The sequence below is a fragment of the Barbus barbus genome (genome assembly GCF_936440315.1).
Source record: "Barbus barbus genome assembly, chromosome: 18".
Lineage (NCBI taxonomy): Eukaryota > Metazoa > Chordata > Actinopteri > Cypriniformes > Cyprinidae > Barbus > Barbus barbus.
In genome coordinates this window covers 23,864,179-23,881,677 of record NC_136746.1, presented here as the reverse complement: position 1 = coordinate 23,881,677, position 17,499 = coordinate 23,864,179, and the positions used below count along the sequence as shown (strand labels likewise).

Genomic DNA, 17,499 nt, shown 5'->3' with positions numbered 1-17,499 from the left:
GTACATTACCTAAATATTATTTTATATTTGCTAAATATGGATGGAGAAATTGAAGACTTTTATATCCAGTTTAAAAAAGGATTACAATGGACTCAAAGTAAAATGAAAAAGAAAAGAAAATCCTGTCAAGCTGCACACTTAAAGGTTATATTGTCTCACTGTATAGAGAGGTGAGATTTAACCAGGCATCGAGCACTTGTTTTTTTTTTTTCCATGACATTAATGTCCCGTTGCCATCTGCCCTATAGTGTGTGGGTCCATGTGCTGCTGACAGTTTTACAGGAAATGAAAAGGTAAAACATGCCATCACATGTGCACCATGTTACAGCGATACTGAAATTTCCTCGTATCTTCCAAATCCTTTGTCAGTTTTCCCCCCTAGGCCTTTCCTGACATCTCATTTTCACATCATTGTAACGTGTTTGTGCACTAGAGTTTGGAGGATGATGCCCTTGTGACAGACTTCTTCCTGTAGCAAAAAACAAACAAAAAACGAGTGTCTATCAGTCCTTACCTTGAGTGTCCTGTCCGATTTGACATGACTTCTTGTGGTTTGTGTGTTATCTCGTATAATGATTCCTCGACCTTTGTCTGTGAGGCCTGTAAAACTTCTCTCTTGTTTAACCCCTTTCACATACTTCCCCTGTTGATTGCATTAAGCATTGCAAACATGTTTTGCATTACATTTCATGAAATGTTATGTTTAAATATGCAAATGTGGCAGTTATCCAGTTAAATAACATTTCCAGAAATCTGAACATTGAATAAGGCCACATTCAAAATTCTTGTTTCATTTGGTTGACATATTAGAATCAAAGGTTTTAATGAATGGGATTTCTTTTTATCACTCCATAAGTAAGAAAATACTGTCAACAACCAGAGTTTTTGTGGTTTATGGGGACTCTCCATAGGCGTAATGGTTTTTATACTGAACAAACTGTGTGTGCTATTGCCCTACACCAACCCTACACCTAAACTTAGCCCTCACAGGAGACTTTGTGCATTTTTAGATTTTCAAAAAAACACCATTTAGTATGTTTTTTAAGCCTTTTGAATTACGGGGACATAGGCAGTGTCCTCATACACCACCTTCATATTGTAATACCTCTGTCATACCCATGTCATTATACAAATTTGTGTCCTCATAAACCACATAAACATGCACACACACACACACACACACACACACACACACACACACGTACATATATACATACATATAAAAGGTTGCATAAAATCAGGTAAATGGCATAAAAAAAACCTGTAAAAAAGGGAATACACTGTAAAGTGTAAGTGCTACTGAAGTGGAGATTTTTGGCTCAGTGCAGGGAAAAAAAGCACATCTTGAGAAACAAAATAACATTCTATGAAGAGTTTATTTGCATTTTTTTTTCCGTTTTCAAAAATCATGTTTTTATTGTGTTAGTTAGCTGTATTTGAGTTATTTTTTAACCTAATCAAAATAACCCAACTGCAGTTTGATTGATTAATTGGAATGCACAATGAAAAAATGATTTCCGAGAATTGTGGAAAGCAGAGTTATCTATTTTTTGCAAATGAACTCTTCACATATTAATATGACATTTGGATGTTTTCATTCCACTAGTCTAAAACAAGCATAATAGCCCAACATCTCAAAATTGATTTATTTTTTTATTATTTTTTTCCTGTAGTATCCTTAACCATTCATATTAAAGCATTGAACTATTGTCTGAAATGTGATATCATTTATGTACAGAGAATCCATGGACAGCATAGCTGCAAAGTGATGCTTTGATATTTTTGTCAGCCTTTTGACAATTCATAGTTTTGGTGAATTATGGTTTTTAAAGTGCTCTAAGTGAATGAAAACATCCTGCAAAGTTTTAAATCTGAAAGTGCACCGCGTATAAAGTTATTGTCTAAGTTATTAATCAAAACAACCAGGGAATAAATGAAAAAAAAAAAAACACCTCAAAGGAATAATTCTTACTTTTTTTTTGTTCAATGGAAGAAAGAAAATCAAATGGGTTTTGAAAAGAAGTGAGAGTGACTAAACAATGACAGAATTTGGGTGAACTGTCCCTTTAAGATCATGTGATATTCAAAGTATTGCTATTGGCAAGAAAATCACAAACAAATAAGCTTTAATTTAGCAAAGGTACGTTGTCAGTGCCTATTGAGTTGTTTAGATCTGATTAAAGTTGTAAAGGAGAGAACAAATGAAATAAACCGAATCTCCCCTGAAGACGCACTTGCAGATTTAGTTTTCAAATAACACGTATGTTAGTTTAGCTTGAAGGGATGCGTAACTCAGAACCCTCTTAAACAATAACCATCAAAATAAGCAAACCCAGGAGATGAGTCTGAAGTCTCAAGTGTGTTTTTACGAGTCCGGTGTCTGGGTGTCTCGCAGTGGATTCGTCGACACTCTCGTCTCCACACCTGAGGGGGAATCGCTGCAGTGCTATAAAGGGAGCCAGAACTTAGCAGAGGACCGAGGTTGGTCGTTCAATTATTTAGCTCCCTCTTCTCTTTGTCAGGGGGATTAATATGCTAAACTTTTCTCCCCAGTCAGGTGCTTTCCCATTATATCTGGTTAGATTGAAATGGATGATCTGCAGTAATGCAGTGCGGCCTATTCCCTCACCGTGTTAATATTCATGTTGTTATGATTAATATTACCCACTGGTTGGGTGCCACGAGCTCACAGACTAGGGGCAGAGAGCAGTGCTGCAATGTGTGCCACTAGCATTGGATGGTGCTGCTTCGGTGCCTGTAGGCAAACAGTTCATTGTTTTAGCCAGAACGATGACCTGTTGAAATGAATGCAGTCCTGCTTTGTCTTATGCCCATGTTATCCATATTTGATGTGCAGTAATGACTTTATTTAAAAGCAAATGGAGATGAACTGCACTATAGATGCATGAAAAAAATCTACCACTAAAAATTTAAATCAATAATTTATAATGCCAATGTCAAATTAATGTTGTGATGCTTAAGTGAATTTATTTAGGCATTACAACATAATACTGCTCATTATGAAATATGGATAAACTAAGAATTGTTGATATGAAAGTTAGTCTCTTTAGTTAAGACATGAGTTGAATTTTTAAGTATTTTTGATAGATAATTTAAATATAATTTTCAAAAGAAATGATTACTCTTGTTCTAAGATGTTACTGTAAACACATGTATAATGTTTGTTTCAAATAAATTCTGTTCTTTTGACATTTCTGTTCATCAAATAATCCTAAAAAATGTAATACAAAAATTATTACTACACAATTATTAAGCAGCACAACTGTTTTCAACATTGATAATAATATGAAATGTTTCTTGAGCATCAAAATCAGCATATTAGAATGATTTTTAAAGGCTCATGTGGCACTGAAGACTGGAGTAATGATGCTGAAAATTCCGCTTTGCCATCACAGGAATAAATTGCATTTTAATATATATTAAAATAGTTATTTTAAACTGTAATAATATTACAGAATACAGAATTGTATTTTCGATCAAATAAATAAGGCTTTTTTCAAAAATATTAAACAGTTTTACCAATCCCAAACTTTTGAATGATAGTACTTTTCATCCAACAACAAATACATGATTAGTTAGTTCTTTTATAATGTGTTATTTTTATTGATATTTTTCAGCTGTGCTTTAATTAGCATGCTGACAGTGTATTGATCTTTATCTGTTAGACAGTTTGCATGGTGAAACCTTCTCAGAGATATGAATATGAATGTTTCATGTAGCCTTTTTAAAACAATACAACGAACCAAAGCAGCCATAATCTCACTGGGAGCTGTAATTGCTGTCACTGAAACGTTGACATTTCACTTTCACATTTACTGGCCCTTGTTTCCACAGCATGTTGTGTATTTAACCAGTATGCTCTCGGTACTTTAGTGCACTACAGGTGCCCGGAATTAACGAAGATGCACAATGTGGTTTGTGAGGAGGGACAAATTGGATTTCTTTTCTTTTGTCTGCTTTATTTGTATTAATTAAAACTCTTTAGGATTATTTGGAGGAGTTTAGCGTGTAAAAGACAGAACTATGCTGTGAGTAACCTATATACCGAAGTGTCTGCCGTGGTCATGATTGTCTGATTTTCTTTGGGGGGGCGGGGGGTTTATGTTCTGAATCATGCTAATGAATCATGTTATCACCTCAAGAAAGCATTCAGCCATGCGAGTCTTGGTCAGGAGTTATTTTGGGTTTACTGGGCCTGTCTTCAGAGACATCCATTAGCTGTAGATATCCCCCTCCAGCCTAAAATAGCTTTGTAGCCCCTGTAAGTGTCTGCTCCTCACCTCCTTCTCATGAATTCATAATGCCTAGCGGTGTTATCCTACCGCATATTAGAGGTGCTTCACTTGCTCACAGTCTGCCAAACAAATACAATATGGAGGCATTTATCATCAGTACAGGGGGGAAAGTGGAGAAATTAAGAGGACTGCATCTATCTGTCTGTCTGTCGGGGGAAGTCGTGGCCTAATGGTTAGAGTCGGACTTGTAATCCGAAGGTTGCGGGTTCGAGTCTCCGGCCGGCAGGGATTGTAGGTGGGGGGAGTGAATGTCCAGCGCTCTCTCCACCCTCAATACCACGACTGAGGTGCCCTTGAGCAAGGCACCGAACCCCCAACTGCTCCCCAGGCTCCGCAGCATAAATGGCTGCCCACTGCTCCGGGTGTGTGTTCACGGTGTGTGTGTGTTCACTGCTGTGTGTGTGCACGTTGGATGGGTTAAATGCAGAGCACGAATTCCGAGTATGGGTCACCATACTTGGCTGGATGTCACTTCACTGTCTGTTGACCACATTTTCAGTGGTCAAAAACCAAATGTGGGACCTCAAAATAATTTGTTCTTCAGACCTTCTACTTTAAAATAAAATAAGTATTGTATTTTTGCACAGTGAACCACATTGGGTTTTTGACCACTGAAAATGTGTATATTTTAACGATTTACTGCTGGAGCCATATTGAGATCCTAATATCTCTGGAACCGAACCATATAGGGCCTTAATAATGAAGATGCCAAAAGGAAAGTTTAAGACCCAATATCTAAAAAGGGCATTAAGATTAACTTCTTGAGTTTTAGACATGCAAACTTTGGAGAAAAAAAAAACTTAAAGTGCCGTTTCCCCATTTTTCAATGGTCACCATTGGCATATAATGCAACAAAGATAACTAAAGTCAACAGGTTTTACTAACTAGACCTATAATATCTGTGTAAAAATAACATTATGAATATGATGTTGCAATTTTTCTGAAGTCATTTTTACACCCTTGTAATTTGGCTTTGAATCTCAGGTGAAAATTGCCATTTTGACTCCCCTCTACAAAATAGTGGATTACTCAGTAAATATTCATACACAACATTTAATATTTTGGCTTTCATTACTATACATATATATCTTTCTTCATAAAAAATATTAGCAAAATCAAAAAAATTGAGCCGGGGTCCTCTTGAGTTGACCCTGTCATTATGTCTGTCAATCTACACTATATTGCCGAAAGTATTGGGTCACCCCCTTCTAATGAACATGTTTGACTATTTGACTTCTAATTTTATAGCAACAGTTTGGACAGGACCCTTTTCGATTGATTCAGTCAGTGTGGAAGAACTTGACTGGTCTGCAGAAAGCCAAGTCCTAATCCCAGCTGAACACCTCTGGTGTGACTTTAAATACAGACTTTGAGCCAAAAACTCATCACCAAACACCAATTACTTGTACATAAGGGTACTGTCATCTTAGACACATCCAAAACTGTTGCAACAGAAATGGAAATACAATTTTTAAATACATGAATTATGTTTCCATCTTTGTTGCCATAGTTTTGTTAGTGCCTTTTTCTGTTCTAAAGAAGGGGGTGTCCCAACACTTTTGTCCTTATAGTGTCAATCATGTCTTTTTGAACCGTGTCTTATACACAGAGCCACTGTCATGTTAGAATAGAAAAGGGTCCTGTCCAAACTGTTGCTATAAAATTAGAAGCACACAATTCCCTAGAATATCATTATATGCTTAAACATTAAGATTTGTACTCATAGAAATGACTAAAGTAGTCAAACCTGTTCATTAGAAGGGGGTGACCCAATACTTTTGGCAATATAGTGCATCATTCTATCATTATAACATTTTATTGTTTTAGTGTTAATTCTAGGGTTAATGGTCTATTGATTGTTCTGTTGCTCTATCTGACTATCTATCTATCTTTCTCTCTGTCATCTGTTATTCTGTTGTTCCACCCATCTGTACATCCATTGTAATTACTTGATTATTAATATTATTTATCTTTAAGGTTTTTTTTTTTTTGAGTTTGTCAAAAAATAAAAAAGTGGTAAAGAACCAATATCTATACATTTTATTAATTAATTAATTTATTTATTCTATTACATGTATGCATTTTGTTGCAATCCAAATGGCTGAAACCAATAACTGATTAAGTGGAAAACTATGAATACCAGTAAAAATATTGATTAAGTATTGATTTCGTCTAGCAGTATTGGCAAGCCGCATGATTTGAGGTATCACTCATGTCCGTAGCATAAACTGACTCAAAACCCAAGTATATGATACAGAAACAGGGATGCTTGCCTTAGCAAACACTGCTAATTAGCCAAACAGACACTCGTGACAGATACAATTTAAACTGTTATTGTATTTCTAATTGCAGCAAATTGATTCCGGGTGCCTTGGATTGGTCCAGAGTTTGATGCATGCGGTTTGCCTTGAGAACACAAACTGTGTGGAATTTTTCTCAGGATACAGGATGGGTTGAACCTCTGAAAGCTTTACACAAATACTCAAAACCATGAGAAATTCTTTAATCACGCAAAACTGTGCTGAAATATAACAAAACTGAGAGATGGTAAATTGTAGTGAGATCGTGTGAGAGCGCAGAGTTTATCTTTATGAGCAGCTTTGATCCACTGAACCCATGGGTAAGAGCCATATGACCGAATCCCTCACAGTAATCCAGAAAAAGTGCAGCAATCAAAAAATTAAGTTTTGAAAAGCACACGAACAGCTGGCAAAATCAGCCGCGGGTCTCATGAAACAATAACAATAACCGTTTTCATCCCATTATGTTTTTATTTTGAAATGTTGCTGCTGCTCTGTTTTCCTCCTCGCCTGCTGTTAAAAAACATTTGTGTTTTACCCGACAGAAACACACTCTGCCATCCTCTTCACACATCCATCTTATAAAATCGAAGCATTTATCAAATGAACACACATGTACACAATTGACTGATGTGCGCAGAGCATGTTTGCATGTTCACGGAAATTAGCTTTTTGTCCTACTTGATCGCAGACAGAATGATGGATCATTTTTTGCGCTCATGGAAGGTCATTGCAAGCCGTTCTGGTGTGTTGCCAGTATTGGAGACAGTCTATATGATTACAGACCTGTTTCTATTTGGAGAAAGATGTTCAGAGTTTTGTGTGATATGGTGTACTCTAGATTTTTTCTCCTGTTGCAGTTTCTTAATCCACTCCCTTTATGTATACAAACATATCTACAGGGTTTAATGATGTCACATTTTTGGAACCAAAGAAGGATGTATTATTCATATCGCCTCTATCAACTGGGTAACCTACATGAGAAGTGAAGATGACAATTTACAGGGTCACAAAAGTGTGTGATCTGCTTCAGGACTGAAATAGGCCAAGCTGACAATTTTAATTCATTGCATGACAGGGAAAGAGAGGAATCAACAAAATCACTTTCTCTGCCTGTCACAGTCTGTTACGTAAACTCTTGCAATATCAGTGATCTTTGCTCCTTTAACTTGATTATTTCTGCTTGTCTGTGCTTTGGGGCTTAGGACTCATCAAGTGGGAGTTTTATTGGTTTCTAGGAATCTTTACGTGTAAAGACGTTGATTTCACTCTTGATTTGTGTTCGTACCCTTTAGTTTGTATATTTTTCACTTCATGTCATGTACTTGTAACAACGTGTAATATACATTTGTAATATAAATTTGTATTTGATCATTTATGAAGCCAGTTTATAGAACTGCTGTGAACAATCCAACTAATATGTGATTGAATTGATGTTTGCTATAATTGAATCCGGCTTTACTTTTGTGATTCTGTTTGGTTGCTTTGACATGCTCACTGGAAAATATAAGAATTCTAATGAATAATGAATAATTTATAAAGTCTATGTAATGTAACCAATTACAAATTCGATCTTTACTGTTAAATATATTGTTGGATTAAAAAAAATAAAAATAAATAAATAATTTAAAAAAAAATTATATATATACACACACGTTTTTGTGTATATATACATATGCATATACATACATGCACTAATATTCTAATATAAAAAATACTAACATTTATGTGTGTTCTATACGAAATATGTAATTTTTAAATTTATATAATATATTCGTAATGTATACTTTATATTTTTTATGTGAAATATTAGTATTTACCAAACTGCTTCTTGTTCCTTTCAAAAATTATAATAATAATAATAATATATTTTTTAGAGAATTTTAACCTATAATTAGACCTTTTTTACTTTTTTTACAATCTCATGCAACCTTGACATTTTTTACTTTTTGACACGCCAAATTTATTCATAATTACAAAAAAAATCATAATAGGGGAGGCATAGGTCATCATGTGTACAAACTTAATTTTTTATGTTTTTTTAATACATCTGGACACAAAATGAGTGCCACGTCATTGACCCTTTGACATCTAAATACATCATGTGTAATGTGCTGTATTTAATGTGGATCCTGGTTGTTGAGAGTGCTCTAGGTGTGTAACTGCCCATCTTTTCTCTTTCACAGCTCTGTATTCCATCATTCTGTTCTGCGTCTTCCTCTGGATCCCCTTTGTGTATTTCTACTACGAGGAGAAAGATGAAGACAACAGCAACAAGTGCTTGGTAAATCTCACACTCCTTCCTGTTTTTCCAGTACACCCATGTGTTCTGAAACAGATTGCCTTTTCAGCCTTACAGGGATAATTTACACACACAGTGAAAAACTAGGTGGGAAAAGAGCTACGTTAAGCTATTTGTACTCAATAAATAGTGTGTACTATACTAGTATGTAAAGCAAGGCTTACTGTCTGCGGTTAGAAAAGTTAGCATTAATCATATCAACAGAAATGCCCTTGAGGTATTGCTAAGTGATATTTGCCTGATTACAGTTATGGCAGTTCATTTATAATAACCCAGTGAGTTCACCTAGACTCCATCTGCAAGAGATTTGACTGCATTGAGGTAATAAAGTGACGAAAACACATCCTACTCACTATATCGCTGCTTACTTCAAATGTCAAATATTTCTCTCAAAGGACGCCACAGTGATGTGCAGAATTGCATGCTGAGAGGAGCTTCCTCCATCTTGTAGAAGTTATTTAGATCTCTTTCCAAACTTTCCACTCCTTCTTCTCCTTTCAAACACTTAGAAGTGGCTTCATTCCAGAACTATTGAGCCTCATGCATAGGCAGCATTTTCAAAGCATCATAGATACTGTCCTAAAATGGAGACTGGATTATTATGCTGCCATCTTTTTTGGCCCATTTTTTTTTTTTTTTACCAGGATTGCATATATCCTTCATTGATAATGCAATACTATAATGCATTGTGACATGCTTTGGGGAAAAAAATCCATCCAAGATAATGATTGAAGCTATTTTATTTTATGGTTTTTAACTTTTTTTTATTTGTGTTCATTCCTTTTATTTTCATTCCTGTGTATTTTTCACTTCATTTTTACATGTCATGTATAATTGTACCAGTGTGTACTATACAATTTTTTTTTCTTTTACATTTATAGAACTGGTATGAAGCAATCTATAATATTTGCTTGAATTGATTCTTGTTAATTGAATCCCACTTTAATTTTGTAATTCCATTTGCTTGCCTTTGACATGGTCAATGGAAAAATAAGGTTTTTAAATGAAAAATGTATTTAATATGTGCCTATTAGTAATTTGATCCCTACTGTTTATCTTTATACATGACATATTATATTATATTATATTATATTATATTATATTAATAGTAATGTATTATGCAATTAATTTTGTATTTCAAAAGTAAAGTCTAATAATACTATGTTAATTACATTGTTAGTTTTGCAACAAGCTAAAGCCAAACTAATGAACTCAATTTCTAGTTGACTCTCTCATACACTTCATGTTATCACTGCTGTTTGTAACTGTGCAAAGTTGCTCATTTAACGTAGAATGTTCCAAATCGGTCACTTGTAAAGTTCCATTTCAGTTAGAACACTGCATTAGCTCAAGTTTTGGAACAGAGCCACAATGTCTACATCAGAGAATGAACTAAGGACACTGTGTTCCTGACTGTTAAGTGCTGCAAATATGTAATTATACTCCAGCCCAAAGTCCCTCTCTACATGAAGCGTAATTTATCATGGATTGATGGCTTGATGAATACAGTTTGATAAACCTGTTTTTTTTATTCTCTCATTACAGCAAGTGAAAAATGCACTGAAGTATACAATAGGATTTGTGATTGTGTGTTCAGCGCTGCTTTTGATTGGGTAAGTACAATTTGTGGGATTATAGTATTTTCTCTGTGTGTGTGTGTGTGTCCGTGTGTGTGTGGAGAGGTCAATGTGAGCTTTATTATATCATTCACTCATCATCTTTAACCTCCATCGGAGGTACAGCAGGTGTGAGAATGCTGGGAAATTGTTGGACAGAATGCTGATAATAACCGGTATTTGATGATTTTGTACTAAGATTATCTTTGTGGAATTTGAGAACATACTGGAGCTATAATCTGAGTAGCCATTATTAGTTTAGTAGAGAGTGATATCTCTACTGGGGGCACATCAAATGCTGATAGTATGACATTTCTGGGGGATTTCTGCATAATTTGGAATACAAAGGGCTCTAGCCAAATCATGAATGATTTTCGGTAAACTCAGATCGGAACCAGTAATTTGAACAATTTGTGAATCAGTAGGTTCTGCTAACAGACTCAAATCAATATATTCCATTATGAAAATAAATAAGATATACAGAGTTTATTTCTGGACAGCCAGAGAGCTCAAAATCTACTGCAGAACATGACATTAATGTAAACATAAACTCAAAATTGAGCCTATTTATATTTGTTCCTGATGTTATTGTGCATGATTACTGAGTGCAGGTTATTCCAAATATACCTACCTGCTTTGCCATCACAGGATGCAGCTCTTTTTAAATTTAAATCATATTTCACAATATTATTATTTTTATTTTTTTTGTATTTTGATCAAATAAATGCATCTTAGGTGAGCATAAGAGACCTTCAAAAACATAAAAAAATCAATCTTATCGACCCAAAACCACCCCCATTTTTATGATTCAGTCAATTCTTGATAGATACCTTGATGTTTTTTCTCATTGGATATCCTGTAATTTGTCAGATTACAGACATAAAATAGAAGTTTTATGCAGACAAAAGTAATTATTTGTAGTTAATAAGCAATACTTTTATTTTTATTGCTGAAACATTGGAATAAAGACTATAGTTGGTATCACTTTGAATACCATGTCTTTGGTATCGTTTTTGCTCAACACATGAACCAAAGGTGGTGCTGTAAATAACAGGCTCCGAAGGCAAAGTCAAATTATCTGGCATCTCTAAACCTGGCAATTTTCAAGACCTTGAAAGGTATTTTTGTCAAGCCGTGTAACAATTGTTAACCGAACTAAAAACGAACATGCAGTTTAAATGTGTACAGATACATGGCATGGCTTTGTCCCGTTTAACCTCAAGTTTATACTTTTTGTTCTCAGCAGTGCTCGTGCAGCATAAACATAATGGATTTTCTTTGCCGCTGCAAGAATAACACGTCTGCTCACCAGGTCATATAATTTAATGTGCTCTCAACCATTAAATAGTGTTCCTGTGGGACAGGATACCTTCATCACACCTTCATGTCATATAGACCCAGTGGAATGGGTTACTTTGATCGCAGAATGGGAAGAGGGACATGCCGTGGACCAAATTTAAAAGTGGGATGGCACTTCGGACAGAAGCAATTTAGTGTTCATTTTACCTTTTGAACCAGTGCAGTGTTTTACCAAGAGTATTGTGTCTCAGGGTTCCTGATGTGGGAGGACATGATGGCTTTTTCCCATCGTCTTTTTTTCTCAGGGTGAGCCGCAGAGTCCCTGTGTTTGTGATTGTTCATTTGGAGAGTGACTTCTTTTTGTTTGCCTGTTTTGATTGGTCTGCGCTAAGGATGGGACTTATAAATGGAGAGCTGACCCTTCCCAGCCTCTGTAGTGCCATTCAATCTCTCATACCCGTCGAAATGTCTCAAGAGCTCTAAGTGCACTCTATCAATGCCATACTTGGTCTAAGCTCCAGATACATGGGCCCTGTCCCAAATGGAAATCTTCATGTGGACTTGCATTCACGTGGCCTTTCTCTAGTGCGTGTCTGTGAAGTCCACGAGACCGCAAAGTGTCCCATTTGTCATTGTAGGTTTCAAAAGGGTGCTCATGAGGACATCCGAGACAGATCCAGATCGTATTTGAGCTATTAGCCTGCAATTAGCCACCAATCGTTGCTTATAAATTTAGCTGTGTGCTTTTAATTTAGTGTCTAATGTGATATCATTCAAATGGCAGAGTGAAAGTTAACTACATACAATGAGTTTAGCCGACAGAGGATTTTGGATTTTAATTGATGATTGCAAATGACAGGGAATTTGATACAAAGGTCAGATACGTGTTAAGTCTTTTGAGCTTGTGTACCTTTGCATAAACCCTCATGGAGTCCTTGGTCAATTTATGAAGGCGCGTCCTGCTGTGCGTACATTTTACAACGTAATTTACTGACACCCCTAAAAGATGACATTTTCATGCACGACGCAGCTTTTCTGAAGTGACCCGTCAATTGAACTCGCTCAGATTATGCCAGTGATGCTGAATGATGTGGCTGCATTTAAAATCAAAGTGACCCTATTTTGTGGCCATTTGCATCTGTTGCGATTTGAATGTGGCCCTTTTGGCTTCTGAAGTTGCTGATTGGATGTGAATAGCGGGTATTATGTGTGTCCTTTAGGGCTGCATGATTATTTTGTCATATATTTTGACATTTAACATCCAAAATGGTTGCTTAGATGTTTAGGAAAACAAACAGGATGAATCAAGGGTATTTATTTTATAATATAAATATAAGGGTGAAAATGCAGTTTATTATTATTATTAATACTAAAATGTCTTATAAGAATCTCAATGCTAATAATAAACAGCATGTGCACTCTTTATTATATTATACATTTTTTATTATTTGGATTAGTTGTGCAGCTCTAATGAGTTTTCTTTTTTATTCAGTAGTGTCAGGCATTTAAAGGGGTCATATGATGCTTTTTTAAAGATCATTTGTGTATTTGGTGTAACAGAATATGTTGACATGTTTTATTGTTCAAAAAACACATTATTTTTCAAATATTGTACATTATTGTAAGTCCTCTATGCCCCGCCTCTCTCAAATGCTTCCCTCCTTCCAACAAGTGCAGTCTGCTCTGTTTGGCCAACTGGCACAGTGCATTGTGATTGGCCGAACACCGTTGGAAATGTAACGCCCCTTTCCATAATCACCAGTTTTAGCTTTCAAAATTATAGTAAAGAAAGACAGTAAATAATGTCCTTAGATTTACCATCAGTTCAAGCCCGAGAGGGGAACAGAGTCGCGTGACAGACACAGTCATGAAGCTCATATGTGTTTGCACACAAGCCGCGATTGTGTGACCGTTTCTCCCTCTCTCACACACACACACATGCACGCACACACACACAATGTACAAAATTCAGCATTTAACCAGTCAATAGTAAATACTTAAACGAATAATAAAACATACAGTCACTGATTCAGAAGCACAGATTGTCATAGCAAAGTCAGAATTACCTCCTCTCCTAGGTTCACGAAACGGTCCATAAAATGCATTGCTGTTCTGTTGTAAGTAATCTTAATGATTCCTAAATGCATCTAAGGCCAAATTAAGTGCTTTTGCTTTCACCTAGAAACACACAGTGTGTGTCTGTCATGGCTGCATCAACACTACTGTGGTTACTGAAACCATGCCTTCTTTCTTTGCGTGAACATTTGGGCTGCATTATGCAAATATTTCCACATCTTGACGTCAAGATGTGGGGGCGTGTTTGAACGAGCCGTTTTAGGGGGGCATGGCAGAGTCTTAATGTTGATAAAGAATATCTCTTTGGTTTTGAGACTTTAGTCTTTGCAACTCCGGGGATCTTATCTATGCACAAACAGCTTGTAACCCTCCAAAGAGAAAGGAAAACTTGAAATCTCATCATATGACCCCTTTGTGGGGCAGTCGTGGCCTAATGGTTAGAGAGTTGGACTCGTGATCCAAAGGTTGCAGGTTCGAGTCTCGGGCCGGCAGGGATTGTAGGTGGGGGGAGTGAATGTACAGCGCTCTCCCCACCCTCAATACCACGACTGAGGTGCCCTTGAGCAAGGCACCGAACCCCCAACTGCTCCCCAGGCGCCGCAGCATAAATGGCTGCCCACTGCTCCGGGTGTGTGTTCACGGTGTGTGTGTGTTCACTGCTGTGTGTGTGCACGTTGGATGGGTTAAATGCAGAGCACAAATTCCGAGTATGGGTCAGTATGTCACTTCACTTCACTTCACTTAATAGTCATTCAATTTTTTTTTTAATTTGTACCATTATTTTTATTATTATTTTGTATTTATTGATTTTTTTTTTTTTTGGATAGGCAGTGGTCAGAAAGAGTCATATAAGCAGAGTTGGGGAATGTTATTTTTAACAGTAATGAATTATAATGTTGCATCACACCATTAAAAAAGTAACTAATTGTGTTGCTTAGTTAATTACTATGGAAAGTAATGCATTACGCTACTTTTGCATTACTTTTTGTCACCTGTGCTGGACTTGCTTATTAATTTCCTGCTTATTAATTTTTTGGCAACTGTAAAGGCCGTTCCATACTAAAAGTGAAATTAATAAGCCTCAGGCTGAATGAAGTGCCTCTGCCTTTGCTTCTCACTCTCAACTTCTCTCAAAATGGGGATAGGAGGGGTAACTTGCATTACTTATTTGAAAATGTAACTCAGATATTTTCTTGTAAATTTAAAAGTAAGGCATTGCTTTACTAGATTATTTGAAAAAAAATAATTTGATTATAGAACTCTCATTACTTGTAATGTGTTGCCCCCGATACTATATATCAGTTATAATTGCTGGACATATAAATTATAGAGTTGATACAGACTAAGACTGAACCTTATGGTTAAAACATGGGATTTTTTTTTCCCAGACCAGCTGTAGGTATTTGCTTATGCAACCTCACCTTGTGAGTGATGTTGTCCTCATTGGAGATGACTGGCTTTCTTCGTGTTGCAGATATTTACTCAGAATGTGAGCATACTGTATCCTCAGTTGCTTCTAAAGCTTGCGGCGATACATTGCATGAGCTGTATACAAGGATCTCTACATGATAGTTCACAGTAAACACACTCGTGCCGTCAGCCACAGACATACATATATACACACAAGATAACAATTTACCTTTTGGGTAAAGGTGCCCCACTCAAAGTTGTATAATACATTTGGAAGAAATAATGTATACTTGCATAAATGAAGTTTACTCGCATAAGATAAAGATTACTACTTTTTCAGTGGCCTAGAAAAAGATGTATTCGACGTTAAAGTGCCCCCCCCCCCAATGTTAATCTGAATGTTACTCCAGATACATAAAAAAAAATAATAATGATATCCCTTTTAAATTTTATAAAACAAGTAAATATTCTTTTTAACTCTACACATTAAATATATTTCAGTTTAATTTATATAATACATTGTATAGCAGAATTTTGAAATGAATTATCTTGATGTTTTGCTTTCATAATAAATTATGTATTTTATTGATATTTTAAAATGTAACTTTTATTGGATGTGGCACCACAACTCTTAATCTGATCAATACGAGCAGATGGTGTAGGAACCAAAATATATTTGAATCTGTATATTCACGTGTTCATATTTGCTTTATAAAATTGCATATTATGTTGTTGTAATTTGATCACTTGTTTGTGTATTTGATTGAAGAGATTGGGTTTGCTTTGTGACCATAAATGTCTTTTTTTTTTTTTTTGGAGTAACACTAACAACCATATTATGTTGCAGCGTGTATCTACTGAGTGTCAGCGATTTATTAGAAAGATATTAGAATGATTTCTGAAAGATCGTGTGACACTGAAGCCTTTACAGGAATAAATGACATTTTAAAATAGATTAAAATAGGGAACAGTTGTTTTAAATTGTAATGATATTTTACGATAAAATTGTGTTACTGTATTTGATCAAATAAATGCAGCTTAGGTAAGCATATAAAAAATATCCCCCCACAATTTGAATTCTTACAATCCCAAACTTTTAAACAGTAGTATATAAATCATGACGTTATAATTGAGAAATTTGAACTTCTGTTGCAGGACATTTGTTCCGTTGGAGTCTCCGCCAAATAAGAACTCCACTCAGTGGGAGAAGGTGCAGTATCTGTTCGAGGAGCTGGGCAGCAGCCGTAAGTACCATAAAGGCCTCTTTAAGTGAAATTGCAGCTCAGTTTTACTGACACTTGCAAAGAAAGCAGCAAAAAGAGCTTTGTTGAAGCCTTCCGGGGCCACAACACCAAAACGACAGGTGCTTTTTAGAAAGCGATGGATGCTGCCGAGCCACGAGCAGAGGTGATGTGTGAGTTTGGCAGCCCTGACATTTAGCCTCGTCAATGTCAACAGACCTCATTGTGCTACCTAAATTTGCTGTCTTGAAAAGAAAAAAAAAAGAAAAGACCTGGCTACTTTTGACATGTCAATCAGGTCTTCCATTTGAAGCAGGAGTGGCAGGGCCCATGTTTGCACCTGCATTTATATATGTGTGATTCAGTGTGGCCTTGAACATCCACCTGTATTTCTCAGTCTCCATTAATGCAGACAGCAGTCCAGGATTCTGAAATAAACTCCTAATTCACTGCTGATTAATAGACCCTTGTAGGGCTGATGTCACAATTACGTCACAGCACTAGCTGGAGGCAAAACAAAGCAAAACTGGAGGTAGCAAATTCAAACCAGCACAGATTTGGCTACATAAGGAGCTAAAAATATCATCTTCTTGTGATGTTGGGTGCCCGAATCGATGTTGTAGGCTCCAATTTGAAATTTTAAGGCATACCTGATGCCACTGCCAGATAAAAAACCGACGACAGCTGTGGTTAAACGAGATAAAACGAGCGGATTGGACAGAAACGATCATCAAAAAATGCTCGCATTTGCAGCGCACATTTCTTATCAGAAAAGGTTAAATAAAGTATTGTCTTTTGTTGTTATGGGCGCGTCTAAAGATTTCTTATGCATCTCACTATGTCGTGTATGAAATAGGTAATGTCTGGGTGTGTGTAAAACAACAATCTGACGATTTATATGCTTAATGTATATAATTGTATATACATTGTTGTGATTAA

At 36.0% G+C, this 17,499-nt stretch overlaps 1 protein-coding gene across 1 annotated transcript in view; it reads left to right on the top strand.

Annotated features, from left to right (window-relative positions):
• LOC306884637 (lysosomal cobalamin transport escort protein LMBD1) overlaps positions 1–17,499 on the top strand; it is a 93,742-nt gene that overhangs the window by 25,140 nt on the left and 51,103 nt on the right. Inside the window, exons 4-6 of the mRNA XM_079440693.1 lie at positions 8,803–8,900; positions 10,464–10,531; positions 16,475–16,563. Coding sequence (XP_079296819.1) covers positions 8,803–8,900; positions 10,464–10,531; positions 16,475–16,563 — 255 coding nt within the window. The remainder of the gene's footprint in view (positions 1–8,802; positions 8,901–10,463; positions 10,532–16,474; positions 16,564–17,499) is intronic.